The sequence below is a fragment of the Manis javanica genome, chromosome 8 (assembly GCF_040802235.1).
Source record: "Manis javanica isolate MJ-LG chromosome 8, MJ_LKY, whole genome shotgun sequence".
In the NCBI taxonomy this organism is placed as follows: domain Eukaryota; kingdom Metazoa; phylum Chordata; class Mammalia; order Pholidota; family Manidae; genus Manis; species Manis javanica.
The window spans coordinates 94,744,889-94,767,550 of NC_133163.1; the positions used below are offsets into that span (position 1 = coordinate 94,744,889).

The following is a 22,662-nucleotide window of genomic DNA, read 5'->3' on the forward strand; positions in this document are numbered from 1 at the left end:
ATTCCTAGGTATTTTGTTCTTTTTGATGTAATTGTGAATGTAATTGTTTTCCTGATTTCTCTATTAGTTCATTGACAGTGTATAGGAGAGCCAGATTTCCGTGTATTAATTTTGTATCCTGCAACTTTGCTGAATTCATTTTATTAGTTCTAGTAGTTTTGGAGTGTAGTCTTTAGGGTTTTTTATGTCCAATATCATGTCATCTGCAAATACTGACAGTTTAACTTCTTCTTTACCAATCTGGATTCCTTGTATTTCTTTGTGTTGTCTGATTGCTGTAGCTATGACCTCCAGTACTATGTTGAATAGCAGTGGGGAGAGTGGGCATCCCTGTCTTGTTCCTGATCTTAAAGGAAAAGCTTTCAGTTTCTCACTGTTCAGTATGATGTTGGCTGTGGATTTATCATATATGGTCTTTATTGTGTTGAGGTACTTGCCCTCTATACCCATTTTGTTGAGAGGTTTTATCATGAATGGATGTTGAATTTTGTCGAATGCTTTTTCAGCATCTATGGAGATGATCATGTGGCTTTTGTCCTTCTTTTTGTTTATGTGATGGATGATGTTAATGGATTTTCGAATGTTGTACCATCCTTGCATCCCTGAGATGAAACCCACTTGGTCATGGTGTATGATCTTTTTGATGTGTTTTTTAATTCAGTTTGCTAGTATTTTGTTCAGCATTTTTGCATCTACATTCATCAGGGATATTGGTCTGTAATTTTCTTTTTTGGTGGGGTCTTTGCCTGGTTTTGGTATTGGGGTCATGCTGGCTTCATAGAAGGAGTTTGAGAGTATTCCCTCCTATTCTATGTTTTGGAAAACTTCAAGGAGAATGGGTATTATGTCTTCTCTGTATGTCTGATAAAATTCTGAGGTAAATCCATCTGGCCAGGGGTTTTGCTCCTGGGTAGTTTTTTGATTACCGCTTCAATTTTGTTGTTGGTAATTGGTCTGTTTAGATTTTCAGTTTCTTCCTTGGTCAGTTGTGGAAGGTTGTATTTTTCTAGGGAGTTGTCCATTTCTTCTATGTTTTCCAGCTTGTTAGCATACAGGTTTTCATAGTATTCTCTAATAATTCTTTGTGTTTCTGTGGGATCGATTGTGATATTTCCTTTCTCGTTTCTGATTCTATTGTGTGTTGATTCTGTTTTTCTCTTAATAAGTCTGGCTAGAGGCTTATCTATTTTGTTTTTTTCTCAAAGAACCAGCTCTTGGTTTCATTGATTTTTTCTATTGTTTTATTCTTCTCAATTTTATTTATTTCTTCTGTGATCTTTATTATGTCCCTCCTTCTGCTGACTTTAGGCCTCATTTGTTCTTCTTTTTCCAATTTGGATAATTGTGACTTTAGACTATTCATTTGGGATTGTTCTTCCTTCTTTAAATAGGCCTGGATTGTTATATACTTTCCTCTTGAGATTGCTTTCACTGCATCCCACAGAATTTGGGACTTTGTGTTGTTGGTGTCATTTGTCTCCATATATTGGTTGATCTCTATTTTGATTTGGTTGTTGATCCATTGATTACTCAGGAGCATGTTGTTAAGCCTCCATGTGGTTGTGAGCCTTTTTGCTTTCTTTGTACAATTTATTTCTAGTTTTATACTTTTGTGGTCTGAAAAGTTGGTTGGCAGAATTTCAATCTTTTTAAATTTACTGAGGCTCTTTTTGTGGCCCAGTATGTGGTCTATACTGGAGAATGTTCCGTGTGCACTTGAGAACAATGTGTATCCTGTTGCTTTTGGGTGTAGAGTTCTATAGATGTCTATTAGGTCCATCTGTCCTAGTGTGTTGTTCAGTGCCTCTGTATCCTTACTTATTTTCTGTCTGGTGGATCTGTCCTTTGGAGTGAGTGGTGTGTTAACGTCTCCTAGAATGAATGCATTGCATTCTATTTCCTCCCTTAATTCTGTTAGTATTTGTTTCACGTATGTTGGTGTTCCTGTATTGGGTGCATATATAATGGTTATATAGTCTTCTTGGACTGACCCCTTTATCATTATGTAATGTCCTTCTTTATCTCTTGTTACTTTCTTTGTTTTGAAGTCTATTTTGTCTGATATTAGTAATGCAACATCTGCTTTTATCTCCCTGTTGTTTGCATGAAATATTTTTTTCCATCCCTTGACTTTTCGTCTGTGCATGTTTTTGGGTTTAAGGTGGGTCTCTTGTAAGCAGCATATAGATGGGTCTTGCTTTTTTATCCATTCTATTACTCTGTGTCTTTTGATTAGTGCATTCATTCCCTTTACATTTAGAGTGATTATTGAAATATTTGTACTTACTGACATTGCAAGCTTTAGATTTGTGGTTACCAAAGGTTCAAGGTTAGCTTCTTTACTATCTAACCATTTAACTTAACTCGCTTATTCAGGTATTATAAACACAGTCTGATGATTCTTTATTTCTCTTCCTTATTCCTCTTCCTCCATTCTTTATATGTTCGGTTTTTTTATTCTGTATTCTTTTGTGTTTCCTTTGACTGCTTTTGTGAATAGACTATTTTATTTTTTGCCTTTAGTTAGTATTTGGTTGGTCTGCTTTCTTTGCTGTGATTTTATTTTCTCTGGTGACATCTGTTTAGCCTTAGGAGTGCTTCCATCTAGAGCAGTCCCTCTAAAATACCCTGTAGAGGTGGTTTCTGGGAGGCAAATTCCCTCAACTTTTGCTTGTCTGGGAATTGTTTAATCCCTCCTTCATATTTAAATGATAATCGTGCTGGATACAGTATTCTTGGTTCAAGGCCCTTCTGTTTCATTGCATTAAATGTCACGGCATTCTCTTCTGGCCTGTAAGGTTTCTGTTGAGAAGTCTGATGATAGCCTGATAGGTTTTCCTTTGCAGGTGACCTTTTTTCTCTCTCTGGCTGCCTTTAATATTCTGTGCTTGTCCTTGATCTTTGCCATTTTAATTATTATGTGTCTTGGTGTTGTTCTCCTTGGGTCCCTTCTGTTGGGAGTTCTGTCAGCTTCTGTGGTCTAACTGACTATTCCCTCCCCCAGTTTGGGGAAGTTTTCAGCAATCATTTCTTCAAATACACTTTCTATCCCTTTTTTTCTCTCTTCTTCTGGTACCCCTATAATTTGGATATTGTTCCGTTTGGATTGGTCACACAGTTCTCTCAATATTCCTTTATTCCTGGAGATATTTTTACCTCTGTCTGCGTTAGCTTCTATGCATTCCTGTTTTCTGATTTCTATTCCATTAACAGCCTCTTGGATTTCATCCATTCTACTTTTAAATTCTTCCAGAGATTGTTTTATTTCTGTATTCTCCCTCCCAACTTTATCTCTTAGCTCTGGCATTTTTCTCTGCAGCTCCATCAGCATGGTTATTACCTTTATTTTGAATTCTTTTTCAGGAAGATTGGTTAAATCTATCTCCCCAGGCTCCTTCTCAGGGGTTGTTTCTGTGATTTTGTCTGGATCAAATTATTCTGCCTTTTCATGGCAATAGAGGTAGTCATGGGCAGTTGGCATGTGTGTCAGCTGGGAGAACAAAGTCCGTTCCTGCTTCGCGGTTGCCTTCTCCTGTGAGAACGTTGACCCCTAGTGGCTTGTGCTGGGCAGCTGTGCACCGATGGGGCCTCTAAGTCTGGCCCACATGGCCACGGTGGCGGCTCTGTGCAGCTGCTGTGGGTGTGGCCAGCTTCACATTGCTGCTCTGCTATGGTGGGGCTGCGCTGGACGGGGAACAGGCAAGAGGCTGTTTATCGCCGTGAAGAGCCTCAGAGCTGCACAGCCACCGAAGGGTTTAGTGCGCCCGGAGTTCCCTGGGATTCCCAGATGCTGGGCTGAGTGTACTGGGACGCTTCCATCCAGCTGTGAGGTCACTGTCCCGTTAAGACTTTCAAAAAGCACTTGCTTTTCTTTTGTCCCAGTGGTGTTGGCTGCGGGGACCCACTCACAGGTTTTACTGTTCCGTTTCCCTAGTATCCAGCACGCCACACACTGTGTGTCTGTGCTCCCGGTGCAGATGACTAGGGCTGGGTATTTAGCAGTTCCTGGGCTCCCACTCCCTCCCCGCTCCAACTCCTTTCCTCATGCTGCGGAGCTGGGATGAGGGGCACGCTCAGGTCCCTCCAGGCCATGGCTTGTATCTTACCCCCTTCGTGAGGCACTGAGTTCTCGCAGGTGTAGATGTAGCCTGGCTGTTGTACTGTATCGTCTGGTCTCTCTTTTAGGGATAGTTGTATTTGTTGTATTTTCAAAAATATATATGGTTTTGAGAGATTTCCTCTGCCCTACTCACGCCGCCATTTTGCCAAGTCCCCTCAATGAGTAACATTTTTAAAGGAATCTATTTTTCCTGAGCAGTAGGTCTCAACCGTGGGCCTGCTGGGCAAACGGAAGTTTTCAACCAGTATTTCTCACTTGGCCCTGACAGTGATATGCATATAAGGGACTGTTTGCATATCTTGTGATGTTTACCACCACAGAGCCACCAGTCTGGGGTAAGCAGTGGAGAGTAACAGTCATTCTCTCCTCCCCTCCATTCCTGGTAAATAATTGGGTCAGGTACCTGCCAGTCACCAGGGAACAACCCATGGATTTCCTCCTGGAGGAAGGGGCAGGAGAAGTGAAGCATGAGCTGCAGCAGGGGGTCGGAGCTTGGGGAGTGGAGCCAAGTGAGAGGAGGAGGAGAGTACTGAGCAAGAGAGAGCTACACAGCCAGGGTTCAGGGAGAGTGTGCTGAGGCCGGAGAGGGAGGACTTGGCAGAGCACCGAGCGAGAGGCTGAGCCATGAGCAATAAAAAACTTTTCCCCCAACGTCTCACCCTTGTTTTCCTTTGGTCCTATCAGATTCATAGAGACCTTGCCCTGGGCAGGGAACTGCCTTCCTCCAGGAGCCTCACTTTGGCATAGTTGGCAAGATCTGGTGAACCTGAAGAACTATCCTCATGGGTGTGATGTTTCAGCATGCTGCCCCAGTGGATGGTGGGGAAATACCTGGGGTCCCCCTATGGATTGTGGGTAAACACCTGGGGATCCCCTAGTGGGGATTTGGTCCAGAGTGATTTGCCTCCTAGAGAAGTGGGCCCCTCCCCAGAATTGGGGAAGCAGGGGACTCCAGAGGCAGTGGAGTTGGCCCTCTGCAAAATAAGGGATTCCTTAGGGGAACTGAGTGTCCATGTGGCAGTGGCAACTGTGGGTTGGGTGTTTCTCACAGCATTGGAAAGGGTTACCAAGGAGAGAGATGTGCTTTGGCAGGAAGTGGCAGAACAGTAACACCAGTTGTGGGATGGTATAAGGAAGGAAAGAAGGCTACTAAAAACTGAGATTGTGCTGCTGAGACACATTATGGTGCAGGAAAGGGTAGCAAGAGAAAGCAGGCTGCAAGAGGTCATGGGGAAGGTGAAGGAAGGTGTGGTGTCTTCAGCTCTGGAAATGGTAGATGTCAGGGGAGGAGCTGGGGAAGGATGAGGGGGAGGGGCTGAGGATGGACTGTTGCTGGTCCCACTGCTTGATGCACCAGTCTCTCCCCTATTGAAAGCCACCTGGTTGTAGTTAAGAAAATAAAGACACAGCAACAATGGATTCCTCAGGGAGAAGAGCAGCCCCCTCCTTAGGTTGTGGAGCACTCCATGCTCCACCCCTATATCCAGGCTGAACTGGTGAATTTGAGCACCCGGTTTTGGCAGAAGCTTTTGGAGTCTCTGCCCATGTGGCTTTTGCATCTTTGGGATTCAGGACTAGATGGCACTGTTCTGTCTGGGTCAGAAGTGGGGAAACTGGCTTCCCTGACAACTCACCCATCTCTCTGGCAGAGGTCTGCTCATCAGATTCCAGGGAATTATGCACCTCTGGATTGGCTGACAGCAGCACTCCACACCGTATGGCTAATCAGGGGGATTTATCATATTTTTTCCCTGCTAGCTGGCAGACATGCAGAGCTCCAGCAGGTCTTATGGGAGTTGGCCATGAAAAATGTCATCAATATGGACCATCAGGGCTCTGATAAGGAATTTTTAACATGGGGATGAGAAATCTGGTGCTCCATACAGCTTCCCCATCCCTCTTTGGGTCCCTAGAGACTGATTATTCTTGCCCCTCACTTAGGGAAATCCATAAATGAGGTTACTTGTACTACAGCAGATCTGGGAGAGGTTGAGACAATGAGGGAACAGGAGATATAATCTACTGAGAAAAGCGGTTCAAAGGGTCCCATGAAAGTCTTGAGGACCCAGATGTGGGGTGATTTGATAAAGGGGGGCAATGAAAGAGAAACTTGATGGACAGTCCAATAAAATCTTACTAGAGCTATGGCAACAGTTAAAGCCAGAGCAGCAGTTCTAGCCACTGAAGTCTAAGAAATGGAAGTTGGAGGCAAAGCCACATGTCCAACCCTTGTGTCTGCAGGACTTCCTGGGGGAGAGGGAAGAACATGCAGAACCTGCCTGGACCCTTGCGGGTGATGATTACAGTTTGACTGAGGTGAGGGTCACGGCAACCACCTTTGGGGACTGACTGGGACCTCTTGTGCCAGAGGGCACATGTTGAGTAATTTAGTAAATTATCAGTCTCCAGTAAATGTGTAGCATGTCCTGGCTCTGGTAAACACAGGAGCTGAATGCTCCCTCATTTATTATGACCCTGAAAGGGTTCCTGGGACTCCCACTGTTATAAAAGATTGCAGGGGTGGGGCTGTCAGAGTGGAATGAGCCTGAACCCCCTTGGTAATAGGGGATCTAATACTGTGTATGATGTTATGTTCACCTCTGATTCTCTTACAGATAAATGTGGCATTATTGCAAGAAGTTTTGGGTCTTGTAGGCTACTGGAGAGTGTTTATCCCACACTTGGCACAAATTCTGAGGCCCTTGTGCCACTTGGCATGCAAGGGCATCAGGTGGGGCTGGGATAAAATGTGTGCATTTACCTCTGCCATTGCAAAATGGACAAGTTGGATTTTTGTGTGACTGGAGATAGCTGTGACTGGAGCCTCTGGCAGCAGTTTGCAGGCCATTTGGCATTGCATCCTCAGGGAATGATGAAGCAGATGACTTAGTCCAGGGAAGAAGACACTGTGGGCTATAGTCCATTGGTGAGGCCTGCCTCTGATGTTTGGAGAAGTCAGCAGAGCCTGGCAGGAGTGTATCGTGTGACTGAGGCGCACAGTAATTGGACACCTCGATAAATGGACCAGCAATGGCTGGCCCTTCTGGCACCTTGAGGACCTGGTCCTTCTGGCACCTTGAGGACAAAGCCTGGGAGCTGGCCTACTGTGTGTTCCTGGAGTAACAGTAGAGTGGCCCCCACAGGTCATGGTAGTGTACCCAGAATGGCTGGAAGGTAAGAACACTTTACAGGGGAGTTTTGTCTTATTGTGACCAGTGTCTATGCCTCCAGTAAGCACTACATCTATCCCATTCCTGCCACTATACAGACCAGATCTGCCCATGTTAGTAACATTAAAGTATCTGTCTTAATGTCCTTAAGGTCATTCTATTCTACAGTCTTTGTGATTGGGCACAACCCCTAGCCACAGCTGCTGCTTCCTGAGTATGCCCCCTGCCAGTTCAGCTGCTGGCCTACTGTGGAACATGTGAAGCTATGGACACAATCTGAGTAGGACTTTGAATGCAGCTGGATCCTAAGGCCTGAGGACTGTCATGGTTTTATTGTTATCTGTGTCATACTTTATGTTGTTATTTTCTGGTTAGAGCACTCTAGCTTTTTTCGCTCAGGGGCCATTGTGGAAAATTGGGGATGCACAGATTGTGAGGAGAGATTCTGGAGGGCTGGATTGTTGGATATATGGAAGTTTTCAACCAGAATTTCTTGCCTGGCCATTCTCTCCTCCTCTCTGTTGCTGGTATGTAAATGGTCAGGCGCCTGCCAGGCACCAAGGGACCCACCCATGGAGTTCCTCCCAGAGGAAGGGGCGGGGAGCTGGGAAAATAGAGCACAAGCCATGGCAGAGGGATGGAGCTTGAAGAACAGAGCCAAGCAAGAGGAGGCAGAAAGCACCAAGCAAGGGAGAGCCGAGCAGCTGGGGTTCAGGGGGAGCACTCTGAGGCCAGAGAGGGAGGACCTGGGAGCACACTGAGAGAGAGGCTGAGCCGTAAGCAATAAAATACCTTTCCCCAAACCTCTCACCCTTGTGTCCCTTTGGTCTCATCAGATTCATAAAGAACCCACCCCAGGTGGGAAACTGCCATCCTCCTGGAGCCACAGGGCCTAATTATTCAGTAAACCATATTGTAAACAGATGTGCTGTCATCCCGGCTTTGTTCATTTATAGAGCAGAGGAAGAGTAGATTTAGCATAATTCTTAAGGCCCTAGGATTTTCAGGATGATAAATTTGAATCATTGGTTTCAACTTTAAATCACCAGCTGCATTAGCCTCTAACAAGAGAGTCAGTCAGTCTGACCTTTGAAGGTTTAAAGCCAGGCATTGACTTCTCCCAGCTGTAAGAGTTCTAGATGGCACCTTCTTCCAATAGAAGGTTTTGTCTACATTGAAAATCGGCTGTTCAGTGTATCCACCTTAATTATCTTAGCTAGATCTTCTGGATGACTTGCTACAGCTTCTACATTAGCCCGTGCTGCTTCACCTTGCACTTTTATGTCATGGAGATGACTTATTTCCTTAAACCTCATGAACCCTCTGCTGGCTTCCAACTTTTCTTCTACAGCTTCCTCACCTTGCTCAGCCTTCATATAATTGAAAAGAGTCAGAGCCTTGCTCTGCATTAGTCTTTGGCTTAAGGGAATGTTGTAGTTGATTTGATCTTCTGTTCGGAACAATAAAACTCTGCCTACCCCTGGAAGTAACCCAAATGTCTATCATGGATGAATGATCATCAAAATGTGGTATATACATATAATGGGCCATTATTCGTCATTAAAAAGGAAATTTTGCAATATGCTACAACATGGATAAACCCTGAGGACATGATGCTAAGTGAAATAAGTCAGTCACAAAAAGACAAATACAGTATGATTCCACTATTATGAAGTTCTTAGAGTAGACAAAATCATAAAGACAAAGTAGAAAGGTAGGTGCCAGAGGCTAAGGGTAGGGGAAAATGGTGAGTTATTTTTAATGGGTTAGCATTTCAGTTTACAAGATGAAAAGAGTTATGGGGATGAACGGTAGTGATGGTCGAACAACAATGTGAAAGTATTTAATAACACTAAACTACATGCTTAAAAATGGTTCAGATGGTAAATTTTATGTGTATTTTACCACAACAAAATTTTTTTTTCAAAATAAAAAAGAGGGTATTTGGTAGAGCCCCAGCCATAGAGCAAGGAAATTAATGTCTTAATTTTCTGTGATTTAGGAACATAAGGCATATTTGAATAACTGATACAATGTAACTTAAATCTTCATTACTGTTAAGACTAATTTGAGAGCAAAAGCCTATACTGAGGTGGCACTGTGATATATTTGTTGGGTAGAATCAGTATATAGTTTATCACAGAACTCTTTTGGGGTAGAGAAGGCAAATGTGCTGAAACCCCAAGTAGGACTAAGGCATTTTTCTTTACCTTTCTTATAACTTTTTTTTCCCATAGGGTTAATTAGTTCCACATGATAAATGGGCGTGAAACAAGCATCTGAATAGGTAAAGCCTGGAATTGACCACAGGCTCAGCATCATTAGAGACCAAAGGAAGTACTGATGAAAAATGGCATTATTTTCAGTGAATAAAGCAGCATTAAACACCTTTCACACTCAACACTGTTGGAGTTTTCTTAGACTGGCAAAATGTGGCCTATATGCCATCACACTCTTTAGTAGTATTCATAGGAGATACCATTCATCCCTTTCCCACTTGGTGGTAGCATCAGGATATTGGTCAGAGTTAGCACTTTAGATGAAACATCTGTCATCCCTGGCAACTAAAGTGCTGTTAAGGAAGGCCACTGAAGCTCCCCATCTCTGAACAGTACCAGTGATTTAGTTTCAATTATGCCACATAACAAGTATTCACCTGGTACCATATTCTGACTACTAGGAGACAGCAGGCCACTCTAACCAATTTCCCATCGGTAAGAAAGAGTGATATAACTACAACTTACAGTTTCAAGGCTCTTCTGGAACTCCAGAAGTTTAGCTTCAGCTTCCTTATAATTCTTGAAAAACATACACAGTTCATATACTTCCATTATCAGTAGTAGTGGGGAACCCTTTGAGGAAGAGTTGAATGAAAAGATCCTGAACTTAATCAATACTATTTTCTCAATGAATGATGCCAATGTAAGAGCAGATTACAGTAAAAAATATGTATATTATTAGCATACAGAATTAAGTCATATAAATTTAATTTTTTTCACATATATGGCTTTTTCCTTCTAGAATAAAGATACTCAGGCCAGATACATCTACTCAATAATCCATTTTCTGTCTATTCTATACTTGGCTCACCATACATGGACAAGAGATGTTTCACTAGATGGTGCTATGCCCCCTCTACATACACTCCTGGATAATGGGTTCCGCTGATCCATCAAACTACTGTTCTCCGTAGCATCGAGCTGTACATTTCCATCACTTCAGTGGGAGCTTTTTGATCAAAGGACAGGAGTTTTGGAATTAGAAAGTATGGATCTGAACTGTAAGTACACCACCTTGTGATCCCAGGCAGGTTGCTTTTAAATTTTGTGAGCCTTGGTTTTTCACTCTGTAAATGAGGATACTACCACTTCATAATATCCTCATACAATATTATCTTTGTAAAGGATTATTGTGAGAACCCACTAAAATAATGTATATAAAACACTTTGCTAAGTAAATGGTAGTTCTATTACCATTATCTGTTTTTGTCTTAAAAAAAAATCTAGGGATAGAAATACTTGAAAAAGCCAACAGGGGATATTCTTAAGTGACCCTTTTAAATTCAGGAAAGAAATGAAGTGACTCTCACTACCTTGAAGAAAAGTTGGAAACCTCTGATGAGAGTTTTGCTCTTCTGCCTTATTAATAACGTTTTCCAGATGACTGAGAGGTCCTGAAGGTCCCAGGTGTGGTCCTCTATTGAGTACTGTATGTGTGCCATTGCTTCAGCTGCGATCCTGTCCTCCACAGACGTGATGATCCAAACACAGAGACAAGGAATAGCACTGGCATCCTGCCATTGGATAAGAACTTTTCAAAATTAAATAACAACTGTGCCTGGATTGCCTGACAGAGGAAGTTTCCAGCAATGCTACAACTACAGATGGATATTTACTGTTTAGGCCATGTCACCTCACTAAATGGGTTAAAATGCCTTCAAAAGCCTTCAATCATGAAACAAATTCTAATGAACAACCAAGAACCTATTACAAGTGTCCTGCAGTGTATGGCAGGTCAAAAGGCCAGAAGACTGAGGGGATATATGTCAAGTCAGGGAAATACAAAGTACGAGAAAACAAGACTGTCTCCACAGAACTGCTGATGAAGGGACTGGCCAGAGCATTCCTCTTCTCTGCTTACGAGGCAGTGGTGGCCAGCCCACCAAATCGCCCTTCTCTATGACTGCCAACCAGGAGCCAAGGCTCTCACCACCGTCACTGAATGTCTGGGCACAGGAAAGTGCATTAGGTGGCCCAGACCCTAAGTGGGAGAAGCACAAGAAGTTGCAGTCATCTTAGACACACATGCCGAAGCCTCACCATCATCATCACCCTACTTCTCTGATTATCAGCCTTCCTTGTCCTTGTCCCTTTTTCTGTCACTCTCTGTGTTCTTAATTTAGGCTTTTCATGACCCTCACCTGGAGACATGAGGCCAGGACACTAAGGACAGGGGCCTGTTGTTTCACTGCTTCAGCCAGAAGCCAGCACCAGTTTATCTCCTCTGAGCACTGTAGCAGAATTTCAAAAAAATCAGTCATCTCTTCTTTATTTCTCTGCAGTTCTTGGGGGCACTTGTTGCAGACTTGATCATTATCCACTTTGGAGTTAGACACTGAGGGTAAGTTCTCAAAAGCCAGTGTTAAGTGGTCTTGAAGGACAGGACTAAAATACTGAAGAAGAGATTTCACCTAGAAAGCATATTAGATGATTAAAAAAGACAGCCTGGAGCTGAAAGTGTCAGGGTAAAACATAGGCGGAATTATTCTTTCTCATCCTGAACTGTGTCAGATGTGACCATGTATTTTACAAAGTTGGCTGTTGCTTTTGAGTGAATTTCCATATTTAATCTGGAGTCACAAAACTCTTCCACCCTTTAGTATTAATGACTGGTCCTTTGTAGCCAACCCACTGAAATCTTGGTATCACATCAAACAAAAGCCTACATATACACAACAGCAAGAGCACTATTTGTCTCCTGAGAAGTGTTGCAATTTCCTCATTTTGAAAAACTGGCAGTAATTGGTGGCTTACCTCCTCCAGGTGATAATCATGGAGTTGGCTGTGAACAATGAATTGTAACCAATCATTTGCTTTGGCACATTCTCTAAGATAAGATGTGCTTAATTTCACGTGGTGGAGCCTGCAGAACTGTACCACTAATGCCCACTGGCTGCTAGAGTCACTGGATAACCTGTATTTGGGGGTATGGGCAGTAGAGGGAAAAGGTGTTTTTATATAGCTTTAAACTGGAAAATTAGTAAAAAAAAAAAAACAAAACGTTAAGTTTAACTATAGCATATTCTCTAAAAAGCCTTTCAACAAATAACAAATATTTCTTAGAATGCTTTGAAACAGAAAAGGACTCTTTAACCCATAATACACAATAGCTTTCTTAGCATACTGGCACAGTTCATTCCTTTTACCAACCACAAATCTACCAAAATAGCCATGTACCATCTTTAGGAGAACTGAGAAATAGTCACTGAAAGAAATTTTCTGAGTGCTTCATTCTCTTGCATGATTCATTTTAGAGTATTAGAGCCCTGATGAGTGCCTAGGCTTCCTCATCAAGGGGAGGGTACCTATTCCTGCTGAAAGCAGGAGACTGTGAGGTCAGTGACAGGACATATAGGAGAATGTGGCTTCCCAGGGTCTGGGGTGGCTGGGTCAGGCCCAGTGGGGTAGCACAGAGGAAAGATGGTACAAACATGTAAGGACAGGGGCTTTTGTGGAGAAATGGTCACCTCAACTTCCATTATCAACTGACATGTATTAGCAAGAAAAATTATGGACATTACTTAGAGTCAAATTGTGTGAGATCCATCCCACATCCTCTGAAATGATTTGACCGTGTAACACTTCAGACTTCTCTGACCAGCAGGGCAGTGGAGGAGACAAAGCTCCTCTCCATCTCTTGGAAACTCCATCTCTGAAGAGGATATCGTTATCTTCACCCTCCTTTTAAAGATGGCAAGATGTAATTAAAACCCATTACCCATTTACTGAGTATCTGTATATGCTGGATGAATTCAGAGGATAAGGTCTAGGGAGACTGGTGAAAACATCTGAGTGTTGGAAGAAAGACTGGGCGAACACAGGCTGGAACAACAAAGCCTGCTGGAAAATAGACTGGGATTGCAATTCACAAACCTCTTTATTTCCTGCTGCTGAATGCTGTTCCATATACCTTCTTCTAAGAGGATAAGCAATTCTTCTATGGTTGCTTCTTCACCCACAGCCAGTTTAGATAGTTTCTCAACTGTAAATAAAGCACAAAATATGGTCAAGAGAAAAAAGGTCAGGAACTGAGCATTTCTCTTTCAAGGGCCATTTCAGAACCCAATTAAAGGACCCAAGAAAGACAAAGAGAAACATTCTGCCAGGAGAGGATGAAATAGGAATATAATTGTTTCCTCCCCAACCACTCACAATTTAATGTTGGTCCCTTGTCTTCTAAACAAACCACGTTAACAAAAGGTGCTGTACTACAATTTGCAATCACAATACATGTAGGTCATGGGGAAGGCAGTACAGCATGGAGAAGACAAGTAATGACTCTATACCATCTTACTACACTGATAGACAGTGACTGCAATGGTGGGGAGGACTTGATAATATGGGTGAATGTTGAAACCACAGTGTTGTTTATGTGAAACCATAAGATTATATTTCAATTATACTTTAATAAAAAAATAAAATAAAAATGAAAACAAACACCAAAAAAAAAAAAAGGAAGTAAAAGGTGCTGTACCTAGAGACTCTCTGATAAAGCTGTACTGAGCATCTTCGTTTTTACACTTGTACCTCATAATTACATTGGCCACTTTCATATCAACTCTGAGCTTGAGGCTGTCAAGGCCAAGCAATTCTAAGAAACAAACACAGGCAGCTCCTATTGAAGGTATATGGAAGGAGGAGAGCCCTAAAACATAGGCTTCATTGCCTACTTGCTGGATCCTGAAAAAGAAAGGAATCAAATCGCATCAGAACATGAAAACAGGAGAATTAGATCAGTAATACAGGGAGTATCAAGACATGAGATACTTGGCTTCCTCTCCCTTCCCTTTAGGTATCCCTTGGACACATCCATTAGGTTCTTGGTAGCTGTCTTCTGGCTCCACAGCCCCCCTACTGCCTTATATTTTACCTTCTCCTAAAATACCTACTCATAGTCCAAATTACTCTTCCTTCAAACTTCATTCTAGGAACACAGAGTGGGGTGTCCAAAGACTGCCAACTTGTGATCTTATAAATTGTATGTACATGAACTACCAAGAAAATTAATGCCACTTTGACATCATACAACACATAAAATTCAAATGACTCACGTATGTACTTTGATATGCATAGAAAAATCTTGAGGAAAGTGACACAAGAACCATGTTTATTTACTATGTAGAGTGAGGATGGGAGACTGAGGGACTTTGTCATTTTTCACCTTTCTGAACTACTTGAATATTTTATCATAAAAATGCTAACTATAAACAAACCAATAAAGTTGATTATATCAAATATTCTTCCCAATTCTGTGCTTTATTAAAGTGAATTATAACAGACAAAGACCTTAAATACAGAATTCACATCTCACTACAAAATTCCCTCTTTAGAGTAACTGCTAACATCTGGGAAGCTCCTAAACCATTTTAAAAAATATGACTTTAAAATATTTTTTTTTCCTATTAAAAAAGAGACACTAAATGCCCAAAACTTAGGATACACAGAAGCATAAAAAAAAAAAATCACCAAATAGTACTTAACTATGGTATGCTTTTTAAAAATGTATGTGTAAAATATGCCTTTTATTAAGAACACAAATTATGTTTTAAATACTCACAGCTGCTTGGGAGACTTGCTCTTGCTTAATTCTTGAATCAGAAAAGTACCAAATGCAAATGATGGCCGCCCATGATGTAAGTAATAAACAAAGTTCAGACGCTCCACTATAGCATATTTATTAACCAGGTCAGGACTAGAGAAATGGGGAAGATGACTCACTGCATCTGTTGGGAAAGTGAAGCAGTAGTAATTCTCTGTACCTCACCATGATTAATTTCAGATTTGCAGGTAGAAAACTTAACTGCAATGGTAAAAGAAAACTGGCTGCTGGAATCACCAGTTTGAACCACCAAAATGTTAAGAGTTTTAATATGTAGAGGTAGCCCTCTTTTATACAAAAATATATACTTAAGTAGCTGCATAAAAACTTACAAATTATGCTTTCTCCTCACTGAACTTATTTTAGATGCTTTAACTCTGTATTTAATGATACTTGATATTTACAATGGCAATAATCCTTCCACTTCAAAAATCTGTTAATGATCTGCGAAAGGAGCTGTTTAATTCATTCATATGCTCATTAAACACTGAAATCCTTAACATATTTATGAATCTTCTATTAACCAAGGCCAACTACTGTACCTTTCTCCAATAAATACTTCAAGAACATCTTTTTCTCCATATTAACACCCTCCTATAATCTTTTGTTATTACTATACTATATGTACTTTATATTATATTCATAGAGCACACTATTATTTATATATGATGGTGACATCTTTCTTAAGATCAGCAGAGTAAAGCTCCTCTGAAATTTTTTTTTCTTTGTAGAGAAATTTGAAATCCGAAGATATTTGGATGTGAGTAGTATGACATAACCACTCTTGTCAAGCCCTAATCTTTAATTGCCTCTTAATCACTTGCTAACTATTTTTAACATGAGATAATGTTTTGAACAGTTAAGGAACCAGTTCTGGAAAACAGTGCATCTGCTCTTATTTTCAAAGTTCGTAACTTACTTCTGAATAAAGTTTTACCCTCCAGGACTTTTTATATTGTGACTTGGTTTTTAGAAAAAAGAGTTGAGACTTCAGAGGTGTCCGTCATTACAAAGCTATTACTTAAAAGCACACCCCTTTTGAGATTAAAAAATGTTCCCATGCCTTACCTGATTCTTTATGAGATCAGAGTGACTTTGGTAACTTGTAATTACATATAAAACCATCAGTTCATTCATTAAGTATTTGCTGAGCACATGGAAAGTGTATAGCATTACCAGGGGCTGAATGAGCAAATTTGGATGTTTTTATTTAAAGAAGACCCTGATTTTTTTAGTGGCTGGGGGCTAGTGTGGAGATTGTAAGAAAAAATTTTACATGAAGGGAAATTATTCTCTGGCCTGCCACAGAAACTAAATCACTTCACAACCACGTTACATCCCTTTTCAGTGGTAAAACCATATTTAAAAAAGAAGTAAATATTCTAATACAGCTCTCCAATAATTTATAAATCTCTTTTGTTTTACTGACAAGTATTTCATTTACTTTGTGCTTTATATCCTCAAATATTTAAACTCTTAAAAACCAGGCAGGAAATAAGCCTTCAACTTCCTCTGTTTCCCTGGTGTACCTAGTAGAGTATTAGATCTTAACAAGGGGGTCAGGACTCTAAATGATGGAGTTGGAGGCAGTAGAACAGGACAGGGGAGTCTGTTTACTCTCTAGTAACTTCACTGAGATTAGAAAGAGTATCTTTGAATGTGCACTACTGAAAATTGATATGCACTAAGTACTACTTTATTCAGCCCTCAAGAAACATTTATTGAACATCTATTATTGGTCTAGCATTGCACTACGCTCTAGGTGAATTCAATATATTGAAATTTTAAGTTATAAAACTGACACATTAGAAAATTCATTTTTATGCAAATCAATAAATATTTACAGGGTATATATTATTTGCAAAGTACTAATTTGAACCTCTTTTAGAGTAATATAGGCAGAGGCACCAAAGGTAACATGATATTAAGGGCTAACTCTAAATGCAAAAGCAAAAAAGAAATAGAAAAAGCAGAGTTTAAAAACAGTACAAAAAAAGCACAGAAATTCTTGTGGGCTAGAGGACTGTAATGTGTATGCATCTGGTGTTTACCATGTGCCAAGAACTGGGAGAACTTTTTAAATGCCTTCTCTCCTTTCATTCTCATGTAACTTGTGAGATGGGCACTGTTAATAACCTAATTTTATAGAGAATTGAAGAGAGGTTAAGTCACTTGCCCAAGGTCATACAGCTATCACATGGTAGAGCCAGGATTTGTCTCATGCTAACACCTATACTCTTAACCTTTATAATACTATACTGCAAATGAACAGGCATTTTTGGAAAGAAAGAAATTCAAGCAGATAGGTATAAATTACATTTCCCAGCAAGCATAGCACTAGTGACTTAATACAATGACTTTTAACTCAATATGTTTCCAACTCAGTCTCCTAGAAAATGCTTTCCATTGGAATGTACCTTTATTTTCAAAATAGAAAGCAGTGAAAAAAAATGAACTGACTTTATAAAAATTAACTTCCACTGTCAACACTGCCAAAATGCTTCTAAAGTAAGAAGTACCTGTAATAACTTACCTCCTATAGCTAGTGTGTTGGCAGATTGCCAGCCAAACAATCTGCTAGGATCAAAAGGCAATAATGACTGAAAAAGGGGAAAAGTCAAATCAGAGTTAAAAATTTATTAATTATAAAATAAGTAAACAAAATTATATGAAAGGACTTCACAGCTAGTCTCCTTCCCTTCTCCAGGGTACTTAAAAACCTTATCTTTCTGGACATAAAATTATTTGAACACAGCTAAAACCAAAAAAGAATGAGATACCTTTTCTATTTTAATAAAAATAGAACTGGCTATGTTCCTTTTAGAGATGCTTCTCACTTTAAACTATGTTTGCAAAGTGTACTTTCTTTTGGTAGAATCAATTATAATGTAAAATGGGCTTTAGAAAAGCATTTGGAATCAAAAGGCAAGAGGACTAAGAGGCTAGAAATGTTACCATGTAAACATCACAAAGTGAGCTAAGGTGGGTCTGAAAAGGAAAGAGTAAATAAAACAAGTAGTAGATCAAGGGTTCGAGGACTGTGATGAGCAAATCATTCACAACAGCAAAGAAAAAACTGTGGTCTAAGATCAAGTCAAGAAACCTTTCAAGAAAAGGTTTGAAAGCAGGAAGTGTGTGTTTGAAATTTGTCTAGGCCAAAGGTTTAGCAAAGACTAAAAAAGGATCATAGAAAGTATACAGGAGAAAACAACTATTAAGATTTGGATGACTAACGAAAAACAGCTTTGATTTAAAAATAAGGGAGAATTTGTAGTCTATTACAGAAGGAATATTCTAAAATAGCAGGACTGATAGTACCGAAAATTACATCAGTCAACTTGAAAACAGAAAAAAAAGCAAACAAACCTGAAAACATTTGTTTTAGGTTGACTGAATCCACTTTAGGTAGTGAAACTATATTTTTATACATTTATATATAGTTTATACAAGTGCTACTCAAAGTGCTGGTCTGCAATAAGATTAAGATGCATGCAATATAAATCCAGCTTACTGCTTCCTTCTTCAAGTCTTGCTATATTAAAAAATAACAAAAACCCTGCTGAACCAGTGTGCTCAGGGATATAGATTTATGTCCTGATGCAAGACTGCAATTTCATCACATACCAGCAACAAGCACTTCATGGTCTGGCACCTACCTCGGGACCACATTTTGAGTAGCACCAGTCCATACCCTAAGAACTTTTCACAGTAGAGTAAGAGGTTTTGTACCTGTATAGACATATAGAGCTTATGTTGAACTGACTATGGAAGTATGTGTACTCAAAAAAGCAAAAGCCCTTTGAAATGAGAAATGAGCAAAAAAAGGCATTCTTTACTGAGGATCCCTGAATAGCTCTTTCAGGGAATCTGTGATCTCCTTTGAAATACAAACAAAATTACATGCATATGTAGTTTTTCTGGGTAAAGGGCTCATAGCTTTCTCACATTCTTAAAGAGGTCTGTCCTGAAAAAGGTTAAGCAGCACTGATTTAACTAAACAAATAGCCCTTTACTAAGAAGAGATAGAAGTTATCACTGTAGGATGGAAATGTCAGACAAATATGCTGCTCAACTATCTATTTGCTCTCAGATCCATTTCCACCTTTCCTCTGCTCTGCCCTGTATTGCAGAGAAATGCATTTCCTAAGCTCACTTGCCCTTCGGCTGGCTACCAGACAGGTTTAGCCATGAGAGACAACAGGGGAGATTAAAGGTGGGAAGAGGAGGAGAAAGCAAGCTATTTTTTCCACTTTTTTGTTTTCTGGGGCATCTTCGAAGTTCCAGCCCCATCATCTATGTTCCCAGCTCCCACACTAGTTAGGCTGAACGTGAGTTTAGCTCCCAGAGATGGCTCAAGCTTATGGATTATAGTAACACTACTTTCTCACACTATTCTTACAGCCTTAAGGATATTGATGGTTTCCTTTCTTGTCAATTTTTGGGTTGTCTCACAATCACCTTCAATCTGCTATCACTCTGTGTTATTCCCTATGTTAAAAATCCTCCATTTGAAAGAACCAGAATGGTATGTTTTCCTTTGAACCCTGACTGATACTCCTAAACACTGGTCACCTAAATACTGTACCTGAATAAGGTGGTAGAGCGTAATATCAGGTGGCAGGACACTAGGGGCAGTGTACTGTGGGAAGAGAGCAGTTTTTAGCTTAGGATAAGGAGTTAATGCCATCTTCAGTAGCTGGGGATCTACTTTTTTCAAACAGTTCTCATTTTCTTCATTCTGAACAACCTAAATAAAAAGACAGATAGCACAATGTAATACTTTTCTCTTCTCCAAACTTAACTCCAAAATTAAGCCCTGTGAAACAAGATTAGCTTGAGAGAATGTGTGGTAGTGAAAACAGCATTGGACAAGGACTCAGAAGACAACAGTTCTAGTTCTGGTTCTTAAATGAACTGTGTGACCTTGGGCTACATATTGAATATAAGGCCTAAATTTTCTCATTTAAAAAATTAAGAAGTTCAGCTAGATCATTGTTTTTCAAACTATGGAAAAGTTGTATGAAAATAGGTTCTCATACTACATTTAAATGTCAAATATTTAATTAGATATTAAATATTTTTAAAAGAAAATAAAAACTTCTAGACTAGATGATTCCTAGGTCCTTTCCCCTCAGCTCTTGTTAATTTTTCAATCAATTTATTTTTAATTGAAGTATAGTTGACATATATTAGTTTTAGGTGTACAATACAGTGATACAGTATTTATATACATTAAAAAATGCTCACCGTAACTGTAGTTATCATTTTACCATACAAAGTTATTATAAAAGCACTGACTATATTCTTCATGGTATACTTTACATTCCTGTGATTATTTTATAACCGGAAATTTGTACCTCTTAATCCCATTCACCTATTTTGCCCATCCTGACACCCCACCCCCTTGGCAACCACCAATTTGTTCTCTGTACTTAGGAGTTGTTTCTGTTTTGTTTGTTTATTTGTTCTATTTTTTTAGATTCCACACATAAATGATATCATGTTTTTTGTCTTTCTTTAATTTCACTTAGATAATACCATGTAAGTCCATCCATGTTGTTGCAAATGGCAAGATTTCATTCTTTTTTATGGCTGAGTAATACTCGATGGTATATATGGGCATCTTCTTTATCTACCCATCAATGGACACTTAAGTTGCATATCTTGGCTACTCTAAATAATGGTGCAATGATCATAGGAGTGCATATATCTTTTCAATTAGTGTTTCTTCAGATAAAAATCCAAAGTAGAATTACTGGATTGTATGGTATTTCTATTTTTAATTGTTTGAGAAATCTCCATACTGTTTTCCATTAGTGGCTGCACCAGTTTGGTATTTCCACCAATGCACAAAAGTTCCCTTTTCTCCACATCTTCACCAACACTTGTTATTTCTTGTTTTTTTAACACTAGTCATTCTGATAGGTCTCAGGTATCTCATTTGTGGTTTTGATCTGGATTTCCCTGATGATTAGTGATGCTGAGCATCTTTCCATGTGTCTGTTGTCCATCTGTACATTTTCTGTGGACAAATGTCTCTGATTCTCTGCCCATTTTTAAAATATGACTTATGACTATTTTTTTTGGTGTTCAGTTTTATGAATTCTTTATACATCTTGGCTATTAACCCCTTATCAGATATACCATTTGTAAATATATTCTCCCTTTCAGAAGGCTGCTTTTTCATTTTGGTGATGATTTCCTTAGCTGTTCAAAAGCTTTTTAGTTTGATGGAGTCCCAATTGTATATTTTTGCTTTTGTTGCCCTTGCCTGAGAAGATCCAAAAAAATATCACTTAGAATGATGTCCCAAAGTTTACTGTCTATGTTTTCTTTTAGGAGTTTTATGGTTTTTCAGGTTTTACATTTAGATCTTCAATCCATTTTGAATTTATTTTTGTCTGTGAGACAAGAAAGTGATTCAGCTCTTTTGCATATTGCTGTCCAGTTTTCCCAAAACCATTTATCAAAGAAACTATTTCCCATTGTATATTATTGTCTTTGTTATAGAGTAATTGACCATATAAGCATGGGTTTTACTTCTGGGCTCTCTATTTGGTTCCATTGATCTATGTGTCTATTCTTATGCCAGTGCCATACTGTTTTGATTCATATAGTTTTGTAGAATATCTTGAAACCTGGGATCTCCAGTTATTCTATGACTAATTTCTGACAGGTAACTAAAAACCATATAATTATGAGGTGTAAATAACCATATAATTCAGATATATTGCAACAATCTAAAAGGGGGGGGAATTAAAAAAAGATGGCATCAGTAAGAAACTTTGGGAGAATGAATGTTTAACAGCATTCTTAAGTTCCCTCTAACCAGGTACACTACACTTCGAAAAAAGCAGAGATGGGCAAATTTCCACTGGGCCTCTTCAAAGAGTTTTTATTGGTAGCTAAAAATTATGACTTCCTTTTTATCTAAAGACAAATATTAGAGAATAATTCCCAAGCCATAGATCTAAAGTGTACTCACTGCCAGGAGCAATTAGATCCTGATTCTAGACTGAAAATAAACCTGGAGTATCAGAAAACAAAGGAACAGGAAAAAAATCTCTATACAATATATTAGGTTCCTTTTCAACATAAGAGGATATGACATAAAAAGTTTAAGAATTCACCGTTTTCTGCTCTTTAATGAAATAATTGTAAGTGGTTATATTTCACTATCAATTGAGATCTAGAGAACCCATAAATATTTCTACTAGATTTAAAATCAATCCTATTCTGCCATAATGGGTAAAAGTGCTTTCCATACCTGGCTGACACCCCCGGGAGCATACATTGTGGTAGCAAGGGCCAAAAGGGTATGTCCTTCCAACAGCATACTGCTTACACTGGCCTGGTTGCTGGGAATCAGTATCTGAGCATTTGCAAGGCTAGCCTGGAAGATCAGTTTGGGATCTGGAAAATAAGAGAGTATGTTTTTCTCCTTTAGAGAGAGAAATACTAAATTAAGAATCATATAATTCTGAGAGAGAAAAG

At 39.6% G+C, this 22,662-nt stretch overlaps 1 protein-coding gene across 7 annotated transcripts in view; it reads right to left on the reverse strand.

The window, feature by feature from the left end:
- Window positions 1–22,662, reverse strand: part of SPG11 (SPG11 vesicle trafficking associated, spatacsin) — a 115,660-nt gene that overhangs the window by 39,520 nt on the left and 53,478 nt on the right. For 6 of the 7 annotated variants that reach the window (XM_073211739.1, XM_073211734.1, XM_073211735.1 and 3 more), the window contains 10 exons: window positions 22,436–22,581; window positions 19,754–19,915; window positions 17,702–17,768; window positions 15,127–15,292; window positions 14,044–14,249; window positions 13,443–13,551; window positions 12,324–12,483; window positions 11,711–11,980; window positions 10,883–11,083; window positions 10,035–10,142 (listed from right to left, as the gene is read on the reverse strand). In XM_073211739.1, the coding sequence (XP_073067840.1) occupies window positions 10,035–10,142; window positions 10,883–11,083; window positions 11,711–11,980; window positions 12,324–12,483; window positions 13,443–13,551; window positions 14,044–14,249; window positions 15,127–15,292; window positions 17,702–17,768; window positions 19,754–19,915; window positions 22,436–22,581 (1,595 nt within the window). The remainder of the gene's footprint in view (window positions 1–10,034; window positions 10,143–10,882; window positions 11,084–11,710; window positions 11,981–12,323; window positions 12,484–13,442; window positions 13,552–14,043; window positions 14,250–15,126; window positions 15,293–17,701; window positions 17,769–19,753; window positions 19,916–22,435; window positions 22,582–22,662) is intronic. The other variant, XM_073211736.1, reaches the window with a different exon arrangement.